Raw genomic sequence first — 22,045 nt, forward strand, 5'->3', positions numbered from 1 at the left:
AATTCCCAGCTAGCTCCCTGCGCTAAAAATAGGACCCCCTTCACTAAAGGCAGCTGAGAATCTTGCAGCCCCTCACCCTGCTGGGCCAGGCTACTCTGGGAAGTTGCCCCCAGCTATTTAGAGACAACTGCTTTCCTCTGGAAAATGCGGGGGGGGGGGGGGGGGCTAGGTGGCACCCCTCCTGGTCCCCAGGAGAAGTGGCCCCTTCCCTTTGACCAGAGGGGAATGAGATCCTCAAAACCACTGAAGGAGGAGTGAATGTAAATTGACCCATTTTAGAGAGGGGGAAAGGCACAGTGAGGCTCATCCTCCTGTGCCGGGAAAGGCAGGGCTTGCATCCTAATGTTTGGCTCTTTGGTGGAGGGGGGCCTCTTCTGCACTTTGGAACTGACCTGGGGCCTGGTCCTTAAAGGACAGCTTCCCTCCCCCAGCTCATCAGGGTCTCCAAACTCTCCTCTCTGCTGGGGCAGGGCCGTTATTGCCCCTCTGGTGGCAGGGGCGGTGAGGTGGGCAGCTAGGGGGTGTATGTTTAATAGCTTCAAGGTGGAGGCCTCCCTGTCACCTGCTGTCAGTAGGCTATAATGGCCCAGGGGCTGGAAGGTTGGGTTCCTGAAAGGAGCAGGCAGAACTCTGCCTCTGACCACCCATCATGGATGGAGGTGGCTCCCTTGCACTGTCCCCTGGGTTTGGGAATCCCCCAGAGAGACAGGGCCTCAATGGGGGTGGGTGATATTGAGTGCGGGGAGGACCCCCAGAAGATGGCAATGCTGTCTGTTATATTGGAGGGGCTGCACACACACACCCCCAACCACAACTCAGGATCAGGGACTGCAGTCCCTCCCCATAGGGGCCCTCTGGGTGGCCCCCGCCTGCTCTCCATGCTCTTGCTTTGCTCTTATCTGGGCTGGAGCCTGGGCCCCTGCGATTAGCTCCCAGGGGAGGCCTCAGGGGCTCACACCCCCAAGCCCCACCTTACCCCAACCTACTCTGGCCTCAGTTTCCCCCGCTGTCTGAAATGGGGACAGACATCTGCATTACACAAAAATGTGAACTTCATGCGTTGGGCACATGGCCGCGCGACTGAGCGCTGCTTAGAAGATGGAAATTATTGAATTATGATTACCCACAAGATAACCTTGCCTCTCCTTCTGGAAGGTGTAGGCCGTCAGGTTTCCAAGAGGAGTGGGCTATAGGGGAATGGGGAGGGTAGGGGTCATCATGACTTCGCGATGAGCCCTCCCAGGAATCCTGTATGCCATCCCACGGCTTTGCCAGTGCGGTGCCCAAGGCTGGCAGCCTCTCCCTCTCCCAACCCCCCTCCACCATGCAGCGCCCTCATCGCAGAGCCCTGGCCCCCTCCCACCGACCCAGCACTGCTCTTTTCCTGTCACCGCAGATCCTTTGTTTATCAAGTCTCTAATCCCCACTTTACAGACTTGGAAACCGAGGCACCAGTCCTGGGGGTGAAGTCTTCAGCGCGAGTGGCTTAGTCCAAGGGACAGAGGCGAAACTCCGAGCTAGGTAGGTATATCCTCGGCTGTCGTTACAATAGGTAGAGGTCCCGGACCGGGCTCCTGTGCCCTAAGCCCATCCAGGAGGAGCCCCAACTTTCTCCCCTCCCTGTTCCCCTGGGTCGCTTCCAGCCCTGCCGGCCCCCTCGGTGTCCTGTACACTCTGGCCCACGGAGAGCACATTACCGACCGTCCCTAGATAGGGGCGGGGCATACCGCGTCCCTGTTCCCCTTCCCTTTCATTATTTATTATCATTTAAAGGGGCCGCGACTTGAAATTTTCCGTCCACTCTCTCCCCTTCCCTAACACCCCTGGGCTCTTGGAGCGCCTTCGGACCTAGCGTGGGGGGCGAGGGGGGTGTCCGGGAAGGGGGAGGGGGCCTTACGAGAGCCCTCCCCACGTCCCGGGCCGCGGCGCTGAATCACCGGCGAGGTATTTGCATCTGAGAGCGATTTGTCACCCGGTGATTTGTCTGCGGGGCGGTGAGCGCGCCGGTGGGGGGGAGGGGAGGGGCGGGGGAGGCCGCGCGCGGGGAGACTTTTACCAATCGGGTCGGTGGGGGGTGTAGACGCGGACTCGGCTGGCGACTCGGTGAGTCGGCGCGCGGCACAAACCCGGCGGTGGCCGGGAGCCAGCAGCGCGCAGCTCGCGGCCCGGGCCGGAGGCCAGGCGCGGCCGGGGCAGGGCCGGACGCCAGGCGTGGGGCATGCGCCCCCCGAGCGGGCCCTGCGCCCCCCGAGCGGGCCCCGCGCGGTGAGGCTGGGGCAGTAGGTGGGCCGGCCTTTTAAAACGTGGGTTTCGTCCCGGGTGGGCGTCGCGCGCCCTGGAAGCTAATGAGGGGGGGTCCCCTCAAAGTTGGTCAGGAACGTGGGTGCGGAAAGGCTACCCGAGTGGGTCGGAGTTGGAACGATTTTCTCTTCGACCCCCTCGGAGCCCTCACCCCCTACCATATTGTGAGGGTGCGGGAGTGACCGGGGGTCGCGAGTGTGTGTGCCCCCCCCCCCCCCCCAGCGGAAGGAAATGGTCTTTAGGCGCGCGCGCGCGGGGGGCTATGGTCGGGGTTATTTCATTTATTGTCGCTGGAATCCGTGTTTTATTCTGGAGCTTCGAAGGGAGTGGGAGCGCCGGGTCGGGAGGGCAGTTCTCTGGTGACCCTCCTCAGCCTGGATGGTTTATTTATAAAGTGTCGGCTCTGGGGCAGAAAGGGGCCCCTGGAGGGGACACCACGGGGCCCGCGGCCGGGGAGTGGGGGAGGCTCGGCCCGAGCCCTAACTCTTTGGCGGGGATCCTCTGGAAAAGCCCCCTCCCTCTTTAAGTACCCCCCAGACACAAAAGCGGGCGCAGGAAGCGTGGGGGAGAGCGCGTTGGTCAATTCCAACGTTCCGCGGACCCGGGGTGGCTGGTTTGTCAATAATCTTCCGTTTTCAGTCGCCCAGCCTGGAGGGTTTGCCCCCCCACCACCACCATGCAAATCGGTCGCTTTCCAAGAAGCCTTTGAAATCGGACTTGGGTTTCTGTCGTCTAATTTCTTCTCCCTCTTCGGTGTTTCTTTTCTCACTTCCTCCGGGCCACCCTCTCCGGACTCTCCTAGCCCCCTCCCCACCTTTCTGCCCCGCCCTCCCCCTCCTCTTCCCCTCGTGAAGTGAGGGCCCCCTTTCGCCACCCGCGGGGCCCAGCCTTGCACAACTCTTTAAATAACCGTGTTTTGCAAGCCCTGGGCCGAGCTGGTGACCTCTCTCCGGGAGGCCTGGGAGGGGGGGAAGAGGGTGTGGCCTCAGATCCCTCCTTGCCGCCCCCCACCCCAGCCAGGTCCCAGCGACCCCCCAGCAGCCCCCTCCCATCCCAGCCCGGTCCCTGCCTGGGAATGCCTCTCCCCTGGGGTTGTCATAAAGTGGGGGTAGGGCCAAGGACAAAGGGCTCTTTCGGGGAGGGGTCTGGAGGGGTGGGCTTCCTCAGCCTAGGGTTAATGGCAGCCACGGTTGCGGGGGAGGGGGGGGGGACCCAGGCCCAGGCCTAGAAGGGCTTTGGGGTTCCCACCTGCCCCCTCCACCAGCCCCTACGTGGAGGCCTGCACTGCTCCCCTCCCCCACCCATGGACCCGGAAGGGTCATTAAACCCAGCAGGCCTGGGGGTGGTGGCTTGGGGGGGAGTGGCTTCCTTTGGCCTCTTCCTTCTCCCCCCCCAAAGGGAGGGGGCGATGCCCAGAGCATTTCCGTGGGGAAGGGGGGCTCATCTTGAAGTTGTCAATGGTGGGGGAGGGGCAGCAGACCAGACTAGACACTGGGTGAGAAATGTCCCCTCAGCACTTCTTGGGGCTGGTGGGGGGACGAGTGACTGCCCATCCCCAGGGGTGGGGGCTGGGTGCTCTTCTGCTGCCTCTAAGGGTAGGCTGTGCCAGTAACTCTTCAGCAGTATGGCCTCTGAGAGGGTCTTTGTGCCCTGGTACCCCTGCCCCTGCCAAGTACTGAGGGCCTTTAGGGATGGGTCCCTCCCCACTTTCCTGCAGGTGCCCCCACTCCCCCCCCACTGCCCTTTCACCCGTCCTTCTGGGAACCCTATCCCTGGGAAGGGGCCCCCTCCCGTGACTGGGGAGGCTGGGAGGGTCTCTACTATAAGACTCCCTTGGGGGAGGGGTCAGGCTTCTCTTAGCAGGTCACAGGAGGGGCTGGCCTTGTGGCCCATGTCTACTGTCAACCAGGAGCCCCTGCCCACTGGCCCCTTCTGCCTGAGGAGATGCTCAGAAGCCTGTGGGGGTCACTGGCCGGCTGGAGTGGCTCCTGGACCCTCCTGTTCCCCACCCCCCAGCTTCTCAGTGATGTACCATCTGGGGTATCTCTGCCAGGCCTGTTGAGTTCTGCCTGGTCTATTTTATTGGCCCCCTGGGCGGGTGGGGGTGTGGCCTGGGCTGGAGTGGGGGCTGGGATGCAGATAGGGGGCTACATCCTCCTATCTTTGGTGGTGGCTCTGGGACATCCATGCCTGGAGCCTGCCCAAGGCCCTGGCAGAGCAGGTTGGCAGTGATTCAAAGGGACCCCAGTCTTGGGGAGGGGACAGGGGGCAGAGTGGGCTGTGTTCTGGGCCCTGGCCCCCACTTGGGGTTCTAAAGGGCAGGGAAGCTGCCAGAGAGCATGGCTGTTGGGAGGTTCCAGCATTCCCCTAGACCTGGGTTTGGATTTGACCCCAGTCTTGCCCGGAACCTGCTGTGTGTCCTCCAGCAGGACAACTCAAGCCTATTTTCTCCATCCGTGAAACATGGCCCGTCCAGCCTCCTTCCATAAGTCTAGCGAGTGCCTTCTGGGGTTGCGCCTGCATCATCACAGACTTGCATCATTCCTGCTTTGGCACACAGGGAGATGGGTGCTGTATGGGCCCTGTTTTGCAGATGGGGAGACTGAGGCCTGGAGTAACTGAGGTTTAGAGATGAGGTGGGAGCTTGAGTAGGGAAGCCTGAGCCTGTATACAGCAGGTGCTCCATCTGGGTCAGCCATGGTTTCTATAAGAAAGGAAGGTGCTTGGAGCCCCCTGGGCCAGGCTGCACCAGCATGTCTGTGAGCAGCGCCTAGAACTCAGAACTGGAACCCGGAGCTCCCTGGACTCTGGCACCTGATAGCTGGCTTTGACCAATCAGAGACCGGGAATACTTGGTCCCCTTGCTCTGTTTATGAAGCCATAATCCAGCTGTTTCTGGGGGGTGTTGTTTCTCTGTGGCCCAGACGGGTGGGGGCTGCCTCGAGGCCCTCGGGAGTCCAGTGCAGAGTGACTCTGCTTCTCAGCCTGCTGGAGGGTGGACAGAGCGGGGAAGATGGGGCGAGCATGCTCCTCCACCTCCAGGGAGGCCCCCAGGTTTGCACCCTTATGGGCATGAATGGAAGGGATTTTCCCAGAGGCCTTTGAGGTCCGACCTCAGTGGGGAGGAGCCCAGGTGTGGTCTGACAGTCTCTTGTCACCCCCAGGTCTCTGTACACACGTGAATGAGCCACCTGCCAGCCGCCGCCAGCCGCCGGTGCCCAGTGTGAGAAAGGAGGCGTCGCCCGCCTGCCACTGGCATGCCCCGCCAGCCCTCAGCCTGAGACCAGCGGCGCCTGCCCCTGCCCCCTGCCACCCTGCACTGCCCCGGCTCCCCCGCGGCCCCCACACTGCAGTGCGGCCGGGCCCCCTCCCCACAGGGGCCGCCCCCACCGCCCCCTCCTGGTGCCCGGGGCGGCCCGGCCCGCAGGGCCATGAAGCTGCAGGCTGTGATGGAGACGCTCCTGCAGCGGCAGCAGCGTGCACGCCAAGAACTGGAGGCCCGGCAGCCACCGCCGCCCCCTGAACCCCCAGCCCGCACCAGGGCCACTCCGGAGGAGGACAGGGAGCCTGAGAGCGCCCGGATGCAGCGGGCGCAGATGGCTGCCCTGGCCGCCATGCGGGCCGCTGCCGCTGGCCTTGGCCATGCACCCAGTCCCAGCTCGGAGGATGGGCCCCCCGGCTCGGAGGATGAGGATGCGGCCCTGGAGGGGGCACAAGGCTCGCCCACCCCACCCGGCCGAGGCAGGGAGGCAGCCAGCCTCCCCATGGGCGATGGCCGCTTTGAGGATGCAGGCTCCGACGATGACCTGTGAGTCGGGGTCTGTAGGCTCCTTATGCCGACCACATACCCTGCACCAGCCACTCTCAGCCCTGGGGCACTGCCATAGAGGAAGGACAAAACTCCTGTCCTGCTGACCTCCCAGGGCATACCATCCTTTAGAACTCACTGGTGGACAGTTCTCCATCTGCACCACCCAAGATGGGGTGTCCTGTCCCAGAGGGCTCACATACATGTGGCCAGTACAGCCGCACTCTGCGTCTGTAGCTTTATTTCACCTTAATGTAAATGGAGCTACTCACACGGGATTGGTGGCTCCCATCACCTAGCGAGGCTGTAAGAGATTTAGTGACGGGGACAGACTTAGAGTCCATGGCCCAGGAGAAGCCTGCACAGAGCAGGCATCCATTGGCCCTTTCGTGTGTCTCGCCAGCGTCTGATGCAGGTCCCGAGCTGGGCACTGGCAAGACCCTGGTGGGATCCTCCTGGGAAGAAGTTTGGCAAGTCACACATGAGTGTGATTATGGGCAGTGATCAGAGTTGCCAAGAAAAGAAAGCGGGGATGTTGAGGGGAGGGATGGCTGGGGCTGGAATCAACTTTGGGGGCATTGTGAGTGAAGGTCTCCCTGTGTAGGTGACAGCCCTTAGGAGGGGATGAAGGGAGCAGAGAACAGCATGCCTGGCAGGGGGAACAGCCTCAGTGAAGGCCCCAAGGCAGGAACAGGGTCGGTATATTCAGGGCCTAGTGAGGAAGCCTGTGCTGGAAACAGGGAGAGGTGGGATTAGCAAGTAGGTAGGGGGGGTTCATTGCCACAGGGACACCTCCAGTTGCTCTGGACTAACTGGGAACAGGGCAGTAAGGGCCGCACCCTGAGCAGTTCTGCTCATGGGTGCTCTTGACAGCTCACCCACATCCAGACAGGGAAACTGAGGCCGGATGAGCTGGGTTCCTTGCCCCAGGGCCTGACTTGAGCTGGCGCCTTCTCCCCTGACCTGTGCCCCTTGTCCGCCCCAGGAAGCCAAAATGGGAGGAGGAGGAGGAGGAGGAGGAGGAGCTGGAGGAAGACCTGGGGGATGACGAAGAGGATGAGGAGGATGAGGACTACGAGGACGAGGAGGGGCTTGGGCCCCCGGGCGCCGCCAACCTGGGCCCCACAGCCCTGTTCCCCCGCAAGGCTCAGCCGCTCCAGGCCTTCCGTGGTGACAGTGGATCCCGGGCACTGGGTGGCCAGGAGCGCCCGGGGACTGGTCCGGCTGTCCCCGGAGGGGCTGCCCATGCTGCACCTCAGCTGCAGCCACCAGACCACGGGGACTGGACGTATGAGGAGCAGTTCAAGCAGGTAGGCCTTGCGTCGTAATTGGGGCTGCGGGTGGTCGCTGCCAGAGTCCTGACCTGCCCTCAAGGGCCAGGAGCTCACCTGTTGGAGCCCCAGTGTGGGATCGTGGCCCGTGGGTGGGATGGGCCGGCCAGTAAATGCAGGGACATGGGGACACATGGGGACAGGAGTCAGGAGGGGAAGCTCCACAGACTGTCTGTACCAGAAAGCCGAGCAGAGAGACCTAAGCAGAGTGGGTTCTGACTGGAGGCCCTGGCTTGGGGAAAGGCCACCGTTCTGTATGGGGCTCTGGGGGTCATGGGTGTAGCCAACAGGCGCGGCCAGAGGCATTGTCAGCGGTGTTGCATCTGATCTGTTGAGGCTGTGGCCGTGGAGGGGCAGGGGGTGGCCACGTCGGTGTGGACAGTCAGGAGGGGCGGGGAGGAAGCAGGCGTCCTGGTGCCGTCCCCGCGGGCGGCCAGGGCAGAGGAAGTGGCCAGGCCGGGGAGCCTTTGAAGTCGGGCCTCGCCGGGCTGGGCAGATGGAAACCAGATGGCGGCCGGGGCAGCCGGCTGGGCTTGCATTCCATCCTGAGGCCAGCTGGGCCCTGCCCCGACCTCCGAGAGTGGACTTGGGGACTTGGCCTCCCAGGCCCAGTGCCCAGCCCTCATCTGGGCTCCACGGGGCTGGGGACGCGCCAGGCACATGGGAGCCGGGAGGTGGCTGTGTGTGGCCTTGGGGCACGGCCCCCCCCCCCCCATGCTGGCTTCCAGGATGGGCAGTGGGACCCCCCTCGAGGGAGCAGGAGGCCAGGCCGCCACGTGGGGAAAGGGCACTGGGACCCTGGTAACCCTCAGAAAACTCAGACAAAGTATAGAATCGGACATGCAGCATGAGGGGGATGAGCCAAGGCCGTGGTGGGATGATGCAGAGGCAGGTGTAAAGGCTGGAGGGGAAGGTGCCCCTGGAGTGGGCGTGGCCAGGGCAGTAGCCTGAGGCAAGAGGCCAGACTGAGGAAGGCTGGAGGGTTAATCCCCTGCCCAGGCATCTTGGGCTGGGTGGGGCTGCCCTGGCTTCCGGCTGGGTCCTGGCTCGCAATGTGGGGGGTGGAATGACACCTAGTAGACGTCACCTTCCCAGGGCGTGGCTGGCCACTCCCCACGCATGACCCCAGCTGCCCCCTTCAGCCTAAAGTCCACACCCTGGCATGTAGACCCCAGCCTGCAACCTGCCTCAGTCTGCCTCCGCTTCCAGAGGGCCCACTTATGTCTGGGCTGCTCTCCGTCTATTTGTACAGATAAGAAAACAGAGGCAAGGCGTGAGGGGGGCAGGGAGAGTGGTGGGTTTCCCAGAACCGAGCTCCTGACGTCTGTTGGGGTAAAAGTAATGAAACAAGAGTCTCATGGGTGATTTACATCAATGTTTGCCATCTGAGTTCAGCCCTCAGGGAGCCCCAGGCTGGAGGCCAGAGCTGGACAGATACCCCCCATCTCACAGGGTCACTGCTGAGCAGGAGGAAGGGACAAGTCACAGCCCCTGTGGGATTGAGGGTGGACAAGCACCCCCAGCCTCGCCCAACCTGGTTTTGAGTGGCCAGGCCCGGCACAGGCCAGGGGTCAGGTGTCCTGACTATAAAGCCCCCTCGGCCCATCAGGAGCAAAGTAACTCAAGGGGCCATTCTCTTGCTGGTCTGGGAAACAGGGATGATGTCTTGAGGACCCCCAGGGTCAGGGCATAGATGGGGAAACTGAGGCCCAAGAAGCACAGGGAACACAGGTCACAAGTCAGCCTCATGCTTGTGGAGTGTCTATGGGATGCCCAGCTCCCCTGCCAGGGGCAAAGAAGGTCTGTAAACAGATGGGTGGGAAGGGATGATAAGACCCAGCCTGGCAGCTGCTGGGGGATGTAGCTCATGGGCCAAGCCTGGTTGGCAGAGGAGCTGAGCACTCGCACCGTGGGGCACCCATGCAAAGGCCCTGGGGTAGGATGTAGCATGGCTTGTGTGTGGAGGCCAGATGCTGCCACTGGGCTTGGCCCTGCAGGGCCTGGGATTGAATTCCCAGGTGGAGGGGGCTGGGGGTGGTGGGCAGATGCCAGGGTCTTATTGCTGCCTGGCTGTGGCAGTTCTAGCCACCCGCACTGCGCTCCTGCCCAGCTGGCCAGGCACCTGTGCAGCCAGTGTCAACAGTGGCCCAGGCCTAGCCGGCCCAGCAGATGTCGGGGCTGTGTTGACTCTGGCGCCTGCCCCACCCCCTTCCTGGCACGTGGCAGCCGGGCCGGCCGGCCGCCTGCTTGGCACCATCTCTGCCTCTTCCTCCCCGGTCTTGGCAGGGCCCAGGCCTGACTTCCGCCCGAAAACCCTCGACAGCCGTGAAATCCCGCCATCAGCCGCAGGGTTTGGGGGGCAGCCAGGCTGGGGAGGGGCAGGGAGCAGCAGGCTCACGGCCACGGAATCTTTCCTTGGAAGCCGAGAGCCTCGCTACTGGGCGGCCCCAGGGACACACGCTGATGGAGGCCAGGGCTGGCCAGGATCGCAATGTGTCACAGGGCACAATCAGCAGCTTGCCTCCTGCCATCAGATATGGCATCCTAGTGACATCCCAGTGACTTCCTGTCACCAGCAGGGCTGTGCAGGGCTCTCAAGAAAGTGCCATCATGGGGTTTTTAAGCAAGAAGACTCAATAGCGGGTCTTCAGCCACTTAAGGACTTGAATCTTTAGTTTCAGTGACTCTATAGATAAACGCTGGGATTTTTGCTCGTGGTTTTATTGATAATGAAATTTATGTAGCATGTGATTCAGCCATGGAAAGTGCAGTTCAGTGGTTTTTCATGCATTCACGGGGTGTGCAGCCATCACCACCATCAATTTTAGAACATTTTATCTCTTCAAAAATAAAGCTTTTAACGTGTGCCATTTCACTATTACCCCACTCCTTCCCCTAGCTCCTGACAACCAGTCTCTAGATCTGCCTGTTCTGGATGTTTGCCATCAGTGGAATCACGCCCTGTGTGTCTTTCTGTGTTTGCTTCTATCACTGAGCATCTTGTTCTCAGGATCTGTCCACATGGTGGGGAGTGTCAGGGCTTCTCTCCTTTTCTTGGCTGAATAGTGTTCCATTATGCACATGCCATGCTTGTGTGCATGTGTTTGTATGCGCGCACACACACACACACACACACACACACACACACACTGCATTTTACTTACCCACTCATCCCTGATGAACAATGGGGTTGTTTCTCCCTTTGGCTGCTGTGAACTTGTGTGCACGAGTTTGTGTGTGAGTATGTGCTTTCGGTTCTCACAGGCACGTACCTGGGAGAAAAGGTGCTGCGTCATATGATAACTGTGTTTAGTCTTCTGAGGAGCTGCTCTTGTTCACGGTGGCTGCTCCATTTTGCATCCAAGCCGAGGGTTCCAGTTTCTCCACGTCCTCGCCGACACTTGTGGTTATGACTGATTCCAGCTGTCCCTCCGGGGGTGGTGTGCTATCTCCCTGTGGTTTCAGTACGCATTAAATGTTGGGATCTTCTTCCCCCTGCCTCCCAAGGTCGTGTCTGCTCACCATCACTAGTAAATAAGCTCAGAGATGTAGAAATGACAGTTCCAGGTAGTGTTTGTCACCTAACTATGCACAGGTGGCAGGTTGAATGCCTTGCGAGTGTCTTGTGTATACTCACTTGGTGATGGTGGGGGGCACTGTGTTTGCACCATTGTGCAGGTAGGGAAACTGAGGCATAGACCAGTGAAACCACTTGCCCACGGTCACACGGGGGACGTGTCAGACTGGGACTTGACCACAGGGTGTATCAGAGGAGTGGATGGATGGGAAGGGGTGGGGGGCAACCCGCACTGGTGAGGGTTTGGAGGGAACCTGGGTGGCTCTGAGCCTCCGTCTCCTCATCTGAAATGGAGGTGGTCGGTCAGGGCCCCCCAGCAGGGTGACAGAGCCCAGGGTCTGGACACAGAGGCCCCCAGACAGGAAAGCCACCATCAGCCTCACGTCCCCAGCCCTGAAAGGCTGCCGCATCCTTGTTGTGGACCCTGTCTGTCCCCCCTTCCCCACCCTGCCCTGGGCCTCCTGCAGCCCCTTGAATTTCCATGGGTGTCCTTCTCCACACAAGCTTCTGTGGCCCCGGAAATGGGTTCAGACAACTTAGGGTGCAGCCCTGGTCCCCAGAAGCTCCCTCAGCAAGGGACTGTGGTCACATTTTTTTTTCCTGTGTTTTTCAGCTCACTTGATTTTTTTCTTTTAATTATGGAAAATATACACACATATATTTTTAAAGTCTTTTTTTGGATTTCAGAAGTGACACTTGATACCATTCTGGTAGGAAAAAAAGGAAGGATTCCAGAGAGGTCTGAGCCCGCCAGCCTCCTCCCCAACCTTCCTGGCATCAGCCACACTGTCTTTCCAGGCCTTTCTCTGTCCACTCACACAGAAGTGTGACGGGCAGGGTATTAAAGTGTGGTCTTTTGGGGGTTGCTGGGGTCTGCCATTTGCTGAGCTGGACATACAGCTTTTCTCGGTTTTTCCCATCATTTTCACTCTTTGTTTATTTTATCAGTGTTTTGAATAGTCTGGTTCTTTTAGCTGCTTCAGTTTCCCTTGTGGGGCTGACACCAACACACTGGTCTTTTTTCCTATTTCCCAGTTGTAAACAACACTGCAGTAAACATCTCTTGGGGTTGTGTAGGGTGGGGGTGGGGAGCAGAAATTGCTGGGGCTGCAGGAGGATGTGGCAGATACTTCCTTCACCTGGAAGGCCAGAGATGGACACAGGCACTCCAGCCATGCAGTCCGGGCTGCGCTAGAGGGGAGGCTGCCCAGAGTAATGGGCTTTGGAACTGGGGCTTTGTAGGATGTGTAAGAGTCAGCCAGATGGCCAGAGAATGGTTAGGGTCTGTATCTGGGAACCATGTGACTGGACCATGAAGTGGGAGAGGTAGAGGTGGGCAGAACAATAGGGCAAGCCAAGGTGGGCTCAGAGGGGGCTTTCGCAGGATTTAGCAGTGCTAGGGGAGAGAGAGGGACACTGGGAGGACCCTGCTGGGATCCATGGCCGGGCACCACAGCTAGGCCTCTGGGGCCAGGGAGAAGGGTGAGAAGTTTTGGTGGAGAAGTGTGTTCTGGGCACGGGCTGGAGGTCAGGCACTAGTTTCTGGGCCCAGTGATGTTTAGCCGGCGTGCTGGGGGTGGAACAGGCCAGGGGCCAGGCCCGTGGGTCCTGTGGGCCAGCTCCGGCGCCAGGCGTCTTCCTGGGGAACTGGGGCCCTGGGCCCTGGGCTGGGGGTGGGACCAGTGCTGCGAAACCCCCCAGCAGCCCAGCCCTGCCGTCCTGAAGCAGCACCCGCCTCATCAAAGCCACTGCGGCTGCTGGCGCAGAGCCAACCGGGCCATGGCAGGCACAGGGAGGGTGCCCGCCTGACAGTCCTGGCACCGTGCCCCCGCCCGTGCCAGGCTTGGGAACCACACTGACTCAGCCGGAAGAGCCTTATCTGGCCCCGGCGCCGCCGCCTGGCTGCCCGGTCACTGCTGTGGGGTCACCGCCACTGTGGCCTGGCCCCACGCCCACCACCACTCCCCACCCTGGTCGCCGCTGTCAAGCGCCCGGCCCCTCCCCACGCTTTCTAATAACACACGCGGCTGTGGAGGGCGTGGTGGCCAGCGGGCATGGGAAGCATGTGGAGTCCAGCTTCTGACGCGGGCACGTGTGTGCACGTGGGGAAGGCCTGGCTACGTGGAGTCCCCTCTCGAGGGGCTCCATGTGCATCAGAGTCTGTGGAGCTGGGTCTCTGGGGGTCTTGTGAGACCCCGTGGTGTCCGTGACCATGCATGTGCCAGTGTGGCTCTCCCGTGTGTTCATTTGGATGGTCTGGGGCCACGTGGAGCTACTTACGGCATCTTTTATGTGTATCTGTCATCTTGGGTGCCTGCTGGTGGGTCCCCCACCTGGAGTGTTGGTGTACATCTGTGTGTGCCCCCATGTTACATGGACCCAAGCCATGTGGGTGTCCCGCCAGTGTGCCCTGGGGTCTGGACACACTTGAGGGTGGCCAAGCTTGTGTATCCGAGTCATCAGTCCCAGCGCCGTGCATGTTGGGGTGACCCTCTCCCATGGTGACCCTCTCCTCTGCACATGGCTGTGTGCCTGGGGGTCTGCAAGAATACACACTGATGCCCCCTACCCCCCCACGCAGCCCCTTGTCTCAGCAATCTTGAGGGTGTGGTGGGGCCCATTAACCGTTAGCCAGAAAGTCAAACTGCCCCAGTCAGTGGCTCGGATCAGTGGCCCGGACACAGGTCAGCGTCCCGTGCTGCCTTGCTGACGCAGCCCCAGGAGCTGCGAGGTGTGACGAGGGCCTCTGGGCTGTAGGGGCTCCCATCGCTGGGTCCCATCCTTCTCCCCTCACGTGCTGTGTGATTGTGGGTGGAGGTGTACCCTCTCTGATGCAGAGGTGCAGTCGGAGGATGCCAGGCATGGCTCCCCTGCTCTGTGCCTTGGTTTCCCCATCTGACACAGAGCCTCTTCAACCCACCCATCCTTCTGACTCTGAGCCTGCACCCCACACAGTGACTTGGGGGTGTCCTGGGCCCTGTGGAAGACCCCATCTGCTGATGCTGCCCACTGCTGGGTCCTGCTCCAGGCGGGGTCTGGGGCAGCTGGGGGTGCAGGCCATGGGTGGGCACGCGTGGGGGCGGGGCTGGACCGCCCTCCTCTGCTCGACTGGCTGCGCTCGGCCAGAGGACAATTGGGGGTCACAGGGTTAAACGCTAGCCAATCTGCCTGTGGAGGCTCCAGCTCGGGACTCAGCCTTGCCCCTCGGTCAGGGCTGGAGGGCGTCTCGTGGGGCCAAGGGGTGGGGGCGGGGGCAGGGAGGGCATAGAGTCAGCACCGCCTGCCCCCAGCAGGCTTGTGGCCTTGGGGACACCTGCCTTCCAGACAACAAACTAGGGACAGATAAAACCCCGTGTTCCAGGGAGAAATCTATTGGGGGCTGAATGGTGTCCCCAGAGTGACGGGACCTTGTTTGGAAATCGGGTCTCTGTAGACGCAGTAAAGATGAGGCCATAGCAGAGGAGGGCAGCCGGGGTCTTTATAGAAAGGCAAGGAGGCAGAAAATAGCCATGTGAGGGCAGAGGTGGAGATGGGTGATGTGGCCACAAATCCAGGGCCCCCCAGAAACTGGAAGAGACAGGGAAGACCCTCCCCTGGAGCCTTTGGGAGCATGGCCCCATCCACACCTTGATTCCCAACATCTGGGCTCCAGAATCATGGAAAAACGAACCCCTGTTCCAAGTCCCCCGCCCTGTTGCCATTGCAGGAAATGAATACAAAGTCCAGTGAGGGGTTTGGGTCCCTGACTCTTGGGGCTCAGCAGTGCCAGGCAGATGCATAGGGAGCCGGTCTGCCATGGAGCCTCCTCCAGACCCTGACTGAGTGGTCCATGGTGTCATGGACTGCTGTGGGCAGAAAGGCCAGGCTGCACACCCACATGCATACGTGCATGCGTGTGTGTGTGTGTGTGTGTGTGTGTGTGTGTATGTGTGTGTGTGTGTAGCACTGGGGGTGTGCCTGAGAACAAAGCGCACAGAAGTGCTGCCCACGTGGCTGCATGGCAGTGGGGGCGCCGGGCCCAGTGGGCCTGGTGGGCGTGGCGGCCGAGCGCGGGGCGTCTGGGCCAGTATCTGTGAGCCAGCCGCCGGGCGAGGGTGTGTCTGTGTGTGTCTGTGTCTGGCTGGACGGGTGTGTCCATGCGTGCCTGGGAACCACAGTGGGGTGGCAGGACCTGCCCGGCGGGGGCGGGAGGGTGTCCATTGGGAGGGTCCACATGTGGGGGTGATGGCACACGTCCAGACAGGGGTGGAAAGGTCCGTGTCTAGCCATGGGGCGGACACAGGTGTCCACAGCCACATGGAGGTCCAGGTGGGGGGCTGTGTGGTGTGTCTGTGTCTCTTGAGGTGGGGTGGGGTGAACCCTGCTAGTGTCTGGGGGGGTGTCTGGCATCTCTGTCCGGGCTGCAGTGGCCATGGCCCTGATGTGCCATGTGCCACTTTCTCCCCCAGGAGGGGCCTCTGAGGGTCCCCGTGGCCACCCTAGCCTTTGCCCTGTTAGGCCATGCCCCCAACCTCACCCCCTTGCTTCCAATGTGGATCTTCCAGACTTGTGAGGTCCCTACCCGGGGAGGGGCTCCCCCAGCCCCAGGGCTGCCAACTCTGGATGGGGTGGGCCACGTCCTCCTTCTGTTCTTGTTTTTTAAATTTTATTTATTTTGGCTGTGCTGGGTCTTTGTTGTTGCGTTCGGGCTTCGCATTGCAGTAACTTCTCTTGTTGCAGAGCACAGGCTCTGGGCGGACGGGCTTAGTTGCCCCGCCAGCATAGGGGATCTTCCCCAACTATGGATTGAACCAGTGTCCTTTGCATTACAAGGCGGATTCTTAACCACTGGACCACACCGGGAAAGCTTCTCCTTCTGTTCTTTATCCCCCCCCTTTTAGGGCGAGCCCCATAAGTTCTTCCCCAGGACTCCAGCCGGCCCTGGGTCCTCACTGAAGGCTGGAATCAATGTGAACTGTCCCCTTCCTGCTAGGCCACTATGCCTGGCACTGGGGGAGCCGGGCCTGGGCCTGGAAACTGACTGTGTCTGTCAGTCTCCATGTTTCTAGTTTCTGTCTCCCCCTCATGGCTCTCTGTTTCCTTTCTTGTCTCTGATGGAAACAACCCCCATGCCCCTCTGTCCATCCTGCCCCCATCACCCTGTAATTACTCATCTGCCCTTTCCCTGGGAGTACCTGGGGACAGTGTGCATGGCCCCAGCTGCCACCTCTCCCGGCCTGGTGGCTGCTGCCCCACCTGGCACTCTGCCCAGCCAGTGGCCTGCCCGGCCCCTCCCTGGGCCCTCTGGCAGGCCCATGTGCCCGCTGACAGGGTGCTGGATTCTTAGACTGGAAGTGGGGCCCTAGGGCACCTCTGGGGTTATTGTGGGTGGGGTTTTTTTTTTGGCTACTTGGTATGCTTTGCAGGATCTTACTTCCGCAACCAGGGATTGAACTGGCACCCTTGGCAGTGACAGTGCTGAGTCCTAACCACTGAAGTACTGGTGGTTATTCCTTTATTCCATGCCATGGCTATCTGGGGGAGCCCAGCCCAGCTGATGTAGGTGGCAGCTGATCTCAGCACTGTCCTTCTGGGCACAGTTTCCCCATGTGGAAAACTGGCAGATTCTGAGCTGGGGTTTTGTTGTCATCATTGTTTTTTTATTTTATTATATTTGTTCATCATTGTTAGTTACTCATCACCGAGGGTCCCGGTGGAGGAAGGCAGGGTGTGGTGGGCACCTGCTCTGTCCCCAGGTGCCCAGCATGGTCTCCTCACTGCAGAAGTGTTCCCTGGGGAGGTGGGAGGTTCCAGGAGAGGGGTCCCCCCCCTGCCGTCAGGGGGCAGGTTTTGGTGGCACCCTGAGTCCGATGGCCATTGTGGGGCAGACTGTGTTCCGCCCTGGGCCCAGGTCTGATGGGGGTTCCTGCAGGTGTGTTCAGCGGGAACTCCAGAACCTGAGCCCCCTGGGGCCCCTTCCTCTTGACTCCTGGGTGGGAGGCAGGAAGCAGCCCCCTTCCTTCCGGTCCCGTCTATGAGCGCCCCGGACGGTGGGGACCTGGTCAGCAGGGCTGGGGAGGGATGGGACCTGCCCCCACGACTCTGTGTGCTTCCGTTGAATGAACCTGGGTGGGGGGCAATGGGGACGTCACTCCCTGAGCAGGTGGAGCTCTACAGGCTGCTGGACCACTAGGAGGGTCCCTTTCCGCCTATTGGGGGCTGCCCACAGCTCTTCTGCAGGTACACGGGGCTACTTTCTTTCAGAAGTTACTCCTGCACAATGCAGGTTTTTTGTTTGTTGTTTTTTTATCTGGCTTCGCCGGGTCTTAACTGTGGCATGTGGAATCTAGTTCCTTGACCAGGGACTTAATTGTGGCATGTGGAATCTAGTTCCTTGACCAGGGATCGAACCAGGACCCCCTGCTTTGGGAGCACAGAGTCCTAGCCACTAGACCACCAGGGAAGTGTCCCCCATGGTGGAAGTTTTAATTCCCAGGTGCCAGGCTTTGGGTGCAGGGCTCAGACCCCTCAGCTGCCCTGAGCCAGCAGCTAAGCAGTAACAACAGTGTTGTCCTCAGGTTGTGGGGGTCCCAGGACCCCAGAACACAGGAACCATCATAACTGCAGGTGGAGGCGGTGGAGAAGGAGAAGATGCTGGATTTTTCACTTTCTGACCCCAAAGCCTTGCCCGGTGCTTCACACATGCCAGGCATTCTTGGGCAGGGTCCCACCCCAACCCCCAGTCCCACCAGATTTTGACATGGCCAGAAGTGCCAGGGGGCTCTGTCCCGGGTCCCAGTCCCACTCTGTGACATCTCTCAGCACCTCAGTCTCCCCATCTGAGAAATGGGCTCCCATATGGACAGTGGTCTGCTCCAGCCAAGCCCGTGGGCGGGGGGCTCCCAGGTGGATGGAGGCCGCTGCCCAGATTTGCATGTTGGGGCCGCTACCTTCCTAGAAGTTTCTCTCCCCTGCTCCCCGTTCTGGGCACATCCTCGATGCCAGGCCTGGCTGGCATCCCCAGCTGTGACACGGGGCCAGAATGTTCTCTCTGCACAGCCTGTTCCCACAGTCCCTTTGTCCTCCCCCACCTGGATGCCCCAGGTGCACCCCTGCCCACTTCCCAGGTGGGGAGATTGAGGCTCCAGGGGCCCCCACTCACATGAAAGGCTGACTGGAGACCAGGGCACGTCCCCGGAACCTCGCAATCCGGAAATCCAGAAAGAAGTGCCTTTCATCGCTGACTTTGTGGTCAGGCTCTGTGACTTGTTTCTGGAAGTTTTATTAATATCTGTGTCGTGGGTGGGGGTGCTGCGTCTCTGCAGAGAGGGGACACACACCAGTTGGGGGGGGGGTGGCCAAGCGGGCAGATGTTTCTGCCCTGCCCAGAATCACTTCCCCAATTTCCTGCCGGCCGAGTGGGGCCCCTGCAGCCCTGGAGTGCTGACGGGAAATGAAAGGGCCGTGTGGCCCTGAGCCTGGGTTGGGGTGGGGCTGGCCCCAGGGGTCAGGTGCATGGAGAGGCCAACTTGTGGGAAGGGCCTGTCACCTTGTGGACACTATTAAGCCCCTGCTGTATACAGCAGCAAGCAAGACTGCCCTTCCCCTACCCTGCAGGGAGCTGCCTGGCTCCAGGGGTCCTGGCCACCCTTGGGTGGGATTCCTGCTGCCCCCCTTTCAGGCCAGGTCTCTCTTGGGTGCACTGTGTCCCCAGCATCCAGTATGGACCTTCACATAGAGAAGGATGGGACTTGCCTGGCAGTCCAATGGTTAGGACTCAGTGCTTCACTGAATTGGGCCCAGGTTCAGTCTCTGGTGGGGGAACTAAGATCCTACAGGCCCTGCACCCGAAATGCACAGTGTGGCCCCCACAAGAAAACCAACACAGAAGGTGCTCAGTCATGGCTATAAAATGGCCTGACCTGACCCCAACCTGGAGAGCTGACACTGCTCTCCCTGGCTTCCTCTTCCTCTGCCCTCCTCCTGAGCCCCTGCCACCCCCAGAAGGGCTGTGGGTACCGCACCAACTTCTGCTTACTGCCCACCCGCCACAGTCCCCCCACCTGCCACGATGGGTAAACTGAGGCAGACAGGGAGGTTCCAGACTCCAGGTCCTTCTGCCCCACCCCACCTCCTCCCACAGCCTGGCCATGGTCCTGGCTTCATCCATCTGACCCTGCCCCTCAGGGTCTCTGAGGAGAGGGGGCGAGAAGGGGCAGAAGCGCACCCCCTAGGCAGGTGCTGCGGAACAGGATGGTTATAGCGCCCAGTGGCTCAGCAACTGGTGGGGGCAGCACTATAGCCAGACCCAGACTGGTCACCAGTGTGCATGCAGCCCTGCCCCCGCCTCATTTTCCTGGGTGCAGAGTGGACATGAGGGGAGGGGCCATGGGGATGCAGTGCACCCCACCCCCAGCCCTCCTCCCAGGCTGTGCGTGGGCGGTTCTGTGAATGGGTCCGCGGTTGAGTGGTCCCCAGGGACCCAGCCAGGGCCTGGGCCCACCTGGCAACGGCTGCCCATGCTGAGTCATCCCCTGCCCAGGCCTCCCAGGGCCCAATAGATAATGTGAGGAGGGGCTTTATCTGCCCAGGGAGGGTCCCCGGGGGGGGGGGGGGGGGGGGTGTGGACAAAGGGGCTGAGCTGTGATGGAGGACACACCAGATGGGTAGGAATCTAAGTTCTTCTTTAGCACCTGCTGTATACCAAGCCCACCCACTGTTACCTGTTTTGCCCTGGGGGGTGTCATCTGGGTGAGAATGAAGAAAGGAAAGAAACCATCCCCCAAATAAGTGCAGAGTCACGTGACCCGCGACAGATGCTGGGGGTGGGGGGGACAGGGAGCATTACTCAGGGTGTTTCCCTGGCTTGGGGGTCAGAGCAGGAGCCAAAGAGGGTTTTAAGGATGGAGGAGGGGGACCCAGATGGGGGCACCAGCAATGCAGAGGCCCCAGACAGGACCAAGATGGGGACAGTGAGGGGCCAGCACTGGGGAGGTGCTAGGTGCTGGCATCCAGGGGGTCAGCCCCACCCACCCAGCCTGGCAGGTAGGAGGTCTGGCTTCTCCTGACAGAGGCAGGGAGCCAAGGGCAGCCTTGGAGCAGGGGAGACACAGCCTGATCTTGTAGAGATTGAAAGCTCCTGGGACCCTCCACTCTGGGAAGCTGCAGGGAAGTGTCATCTTGGTTGCTCTGAGGGGGGACGTTAAGGATTAAAAGCCAGCTGTAGGGCCTTCTCTGCTCTTTCACTGCAGTTTCACTTGGTTTACTGGCGGTATGATGAATCAGTTTTTGTCCATACCCCAAAGGATATAGAAATAGGTGAGATTTGTAATAATGGCCAAAAAAGGGAAACAAGCCAAATGCCCATCAGTGGTGAATGGATGAACTCATGTGTCCCTCCACACATCTGGAATATTTACTCAGCCACAAAAAGGAGAGAAGCCCTGACACTCACTATCACGTGGACAGATCCTGAGACCCCAATGCTCAGTGAGAAGCAGACACAGAAGGACACACAGAGTGTGATTCCACTGATGGGAAATGTCCGGAACTGGCAGATCCACAGACACAGGGAGTGGGCTCCTGGTTGTCAGGGGCTGGGGGGGAGGGGGTTCTGATGAGGACAGGGTTTTTTTGGGGGGAATGGAAGGTTCTGGAATGAACAGAGGTGGTGGCTGCCGAACACTGTGCACAGAAGGCCCCTGAATCATTCACTGTAAAACAGCTAATTCTATGGTACGTGACTTTCACCTCCATAAATATTTTCTTTAACAATCCAGGATAAAGTAGGCGAGATTAAGGCGGCGCCCAGCCCTGCCTGTCGCCCGGCTCCTCCTCCATCCCTCATCCCTTCCCTAACCCCCTCCAAGTCCTGTGCTCCCCATGGGGGTGGGGGGTCAATGGGGGTAGGGTGGAGGTTCTGTTCCTGCCCCCACCCCCACCCCATTGCAGCCATGGGGGATGCATCCTTCTCTGGTTCCCAGGAGCTGTGTGTGGTTGGACACAGTGTGAAAACAGGCCTTTTTTCGCCTGTCTCCAGCTGTGGGCTCTCCAAGCAGCATCAGTGTCTGCCGGGGACAGAGTTGTCCTGCTCAGGGCCTGGGGGCTCTCCGTGATCCCTAATCCTTCCAGTTTCTCCTGATTTGAGTCCCTGTCTCTGCTGTCCAAGGACACAGCCTCACTCCTAGAGTCCCCCTGCCGCCCGGTGGCCCCGTCCCTCCGATACAGGGCCCCTCGGACTTTGGAGCTGCCTGGGTGGCAGGAGGGGGCCGAGCAGACACTGTTGAGGGGGCAAAGGTCCTCTCAGGGGCCCCGGGCTGGCAGTCTCTTTACAGCTAGGGCCTCCTCAGCCTGGGGCCGGACGCAGCCCTCACCTTCAGCCCCGTGGGGACTGGGGACGAGGTGTCTGGGAGGGGTCTCCTGATTGTGGGCGGTCCTGGGGGCCCCTCCCCCCTGCACCAGGCCCCACTGTGGGTTGATAGAGGCCTGTCCTCCTCTTCCAGGCTGGCAGGTGGTGCCCTGGCTCCTGAGGTGCCTGCTGTCCCCACAGGGCAGCTTCCCGTGAGGGAGGGTCCCACCCCAACCCCCACTCCCACCCCCAGCTCCAGCTAGGGCTTCTGGAGGCCTGGTCAGCAGCCGGGTGGTGGTGGTGGTGGTGGAAATGCTCACCATTCGCCACAAACAAGAATTTCCTGTTTGCCCCTCAAGCACTTGGGGGATGGGGAGGTTATCTCGCTTTTTCCTCCGCAGCCCCTCCCCCACCCACTACCTGAGCCTGGAGCCCCGAGCCTGCTTGGCTTTATCTGCTTCCTCCTGGACACTGGCCCCTCCACCCTCTATGGGGCGGGTGGGGGGTGGGGGTGGGGTGGGAGGGATCCCTCCAAAGATCCCCGCTCCGTACCCCCTCCAGCCTTCTCCCACACCTGTGCTGGACCCAGAGCAAGGCAGGTGTTGGGCCCTCACGCTCACTGTCCCCCCTCCCCAGGGTGGTCAAGTGTCCACTGAGAAAGCCATATGGGACGCCAGGCTGGCTTGTGTCTTTGCCTGAAA

At 60.6% G+C, this 22,045-nt stretch overlaps 1 protein-coding gene across 4 annotated transcripts in view; it reads left to right on the forward strand.

The window, feature by feature from the left end:
* The first annotated feature begins 1,795 nt into the window (after window positions 1-1,795).
* Window positions 1,796-22,045, forward strand: part of ARID3A (AT-rich interaction domain 3A) — a 32,986-nt gene continuing 12,736 nt past the window's right edge. The window contains exons 1-3 of one of the 4 annotated variants that reach the window (XM_070465266.1): window positions 1,796-1,994; window positions 5,466-6,109; window positions 7,095-7,419. In XM_070465266.1, coding sequence (XP_070321367.1) covers window positions 5,733-6,109; window positions 7,095-7,419 — 702 coding nt within the window. In that variant the 5' untranslated portion in view covers window positions 1,796-1,994; window positions 5,466-5,732. Of the gene's footprint in view, window positions 1,995-2,069; window positions 2,104-4,450; window positions 5,356-5,465; window positions 6,110-7,094; window positions 7,420-22,045 lie in introns of those variants that run through there. The other 3 variants (XM_070465265.1, XM_070465267.1, XM_020890307.2) reach the window with 3 other exon arrangements.

This window comes from Odocoileus virginianus, chromosome 3, assembly GCF_023699985.2.
Source record: "Odocoileus virginianus isolate 20LAN1187 ecotype Illinois chromosome 3, Ovbor_1.2, whole genome shotgun sequence".
Lineage (NCBI taxonomy): Eukaryota > Metazoa > Chordata > Mammalia > Artiodactyla > Cervidae > Odocoileus > Odocoileus virginianus.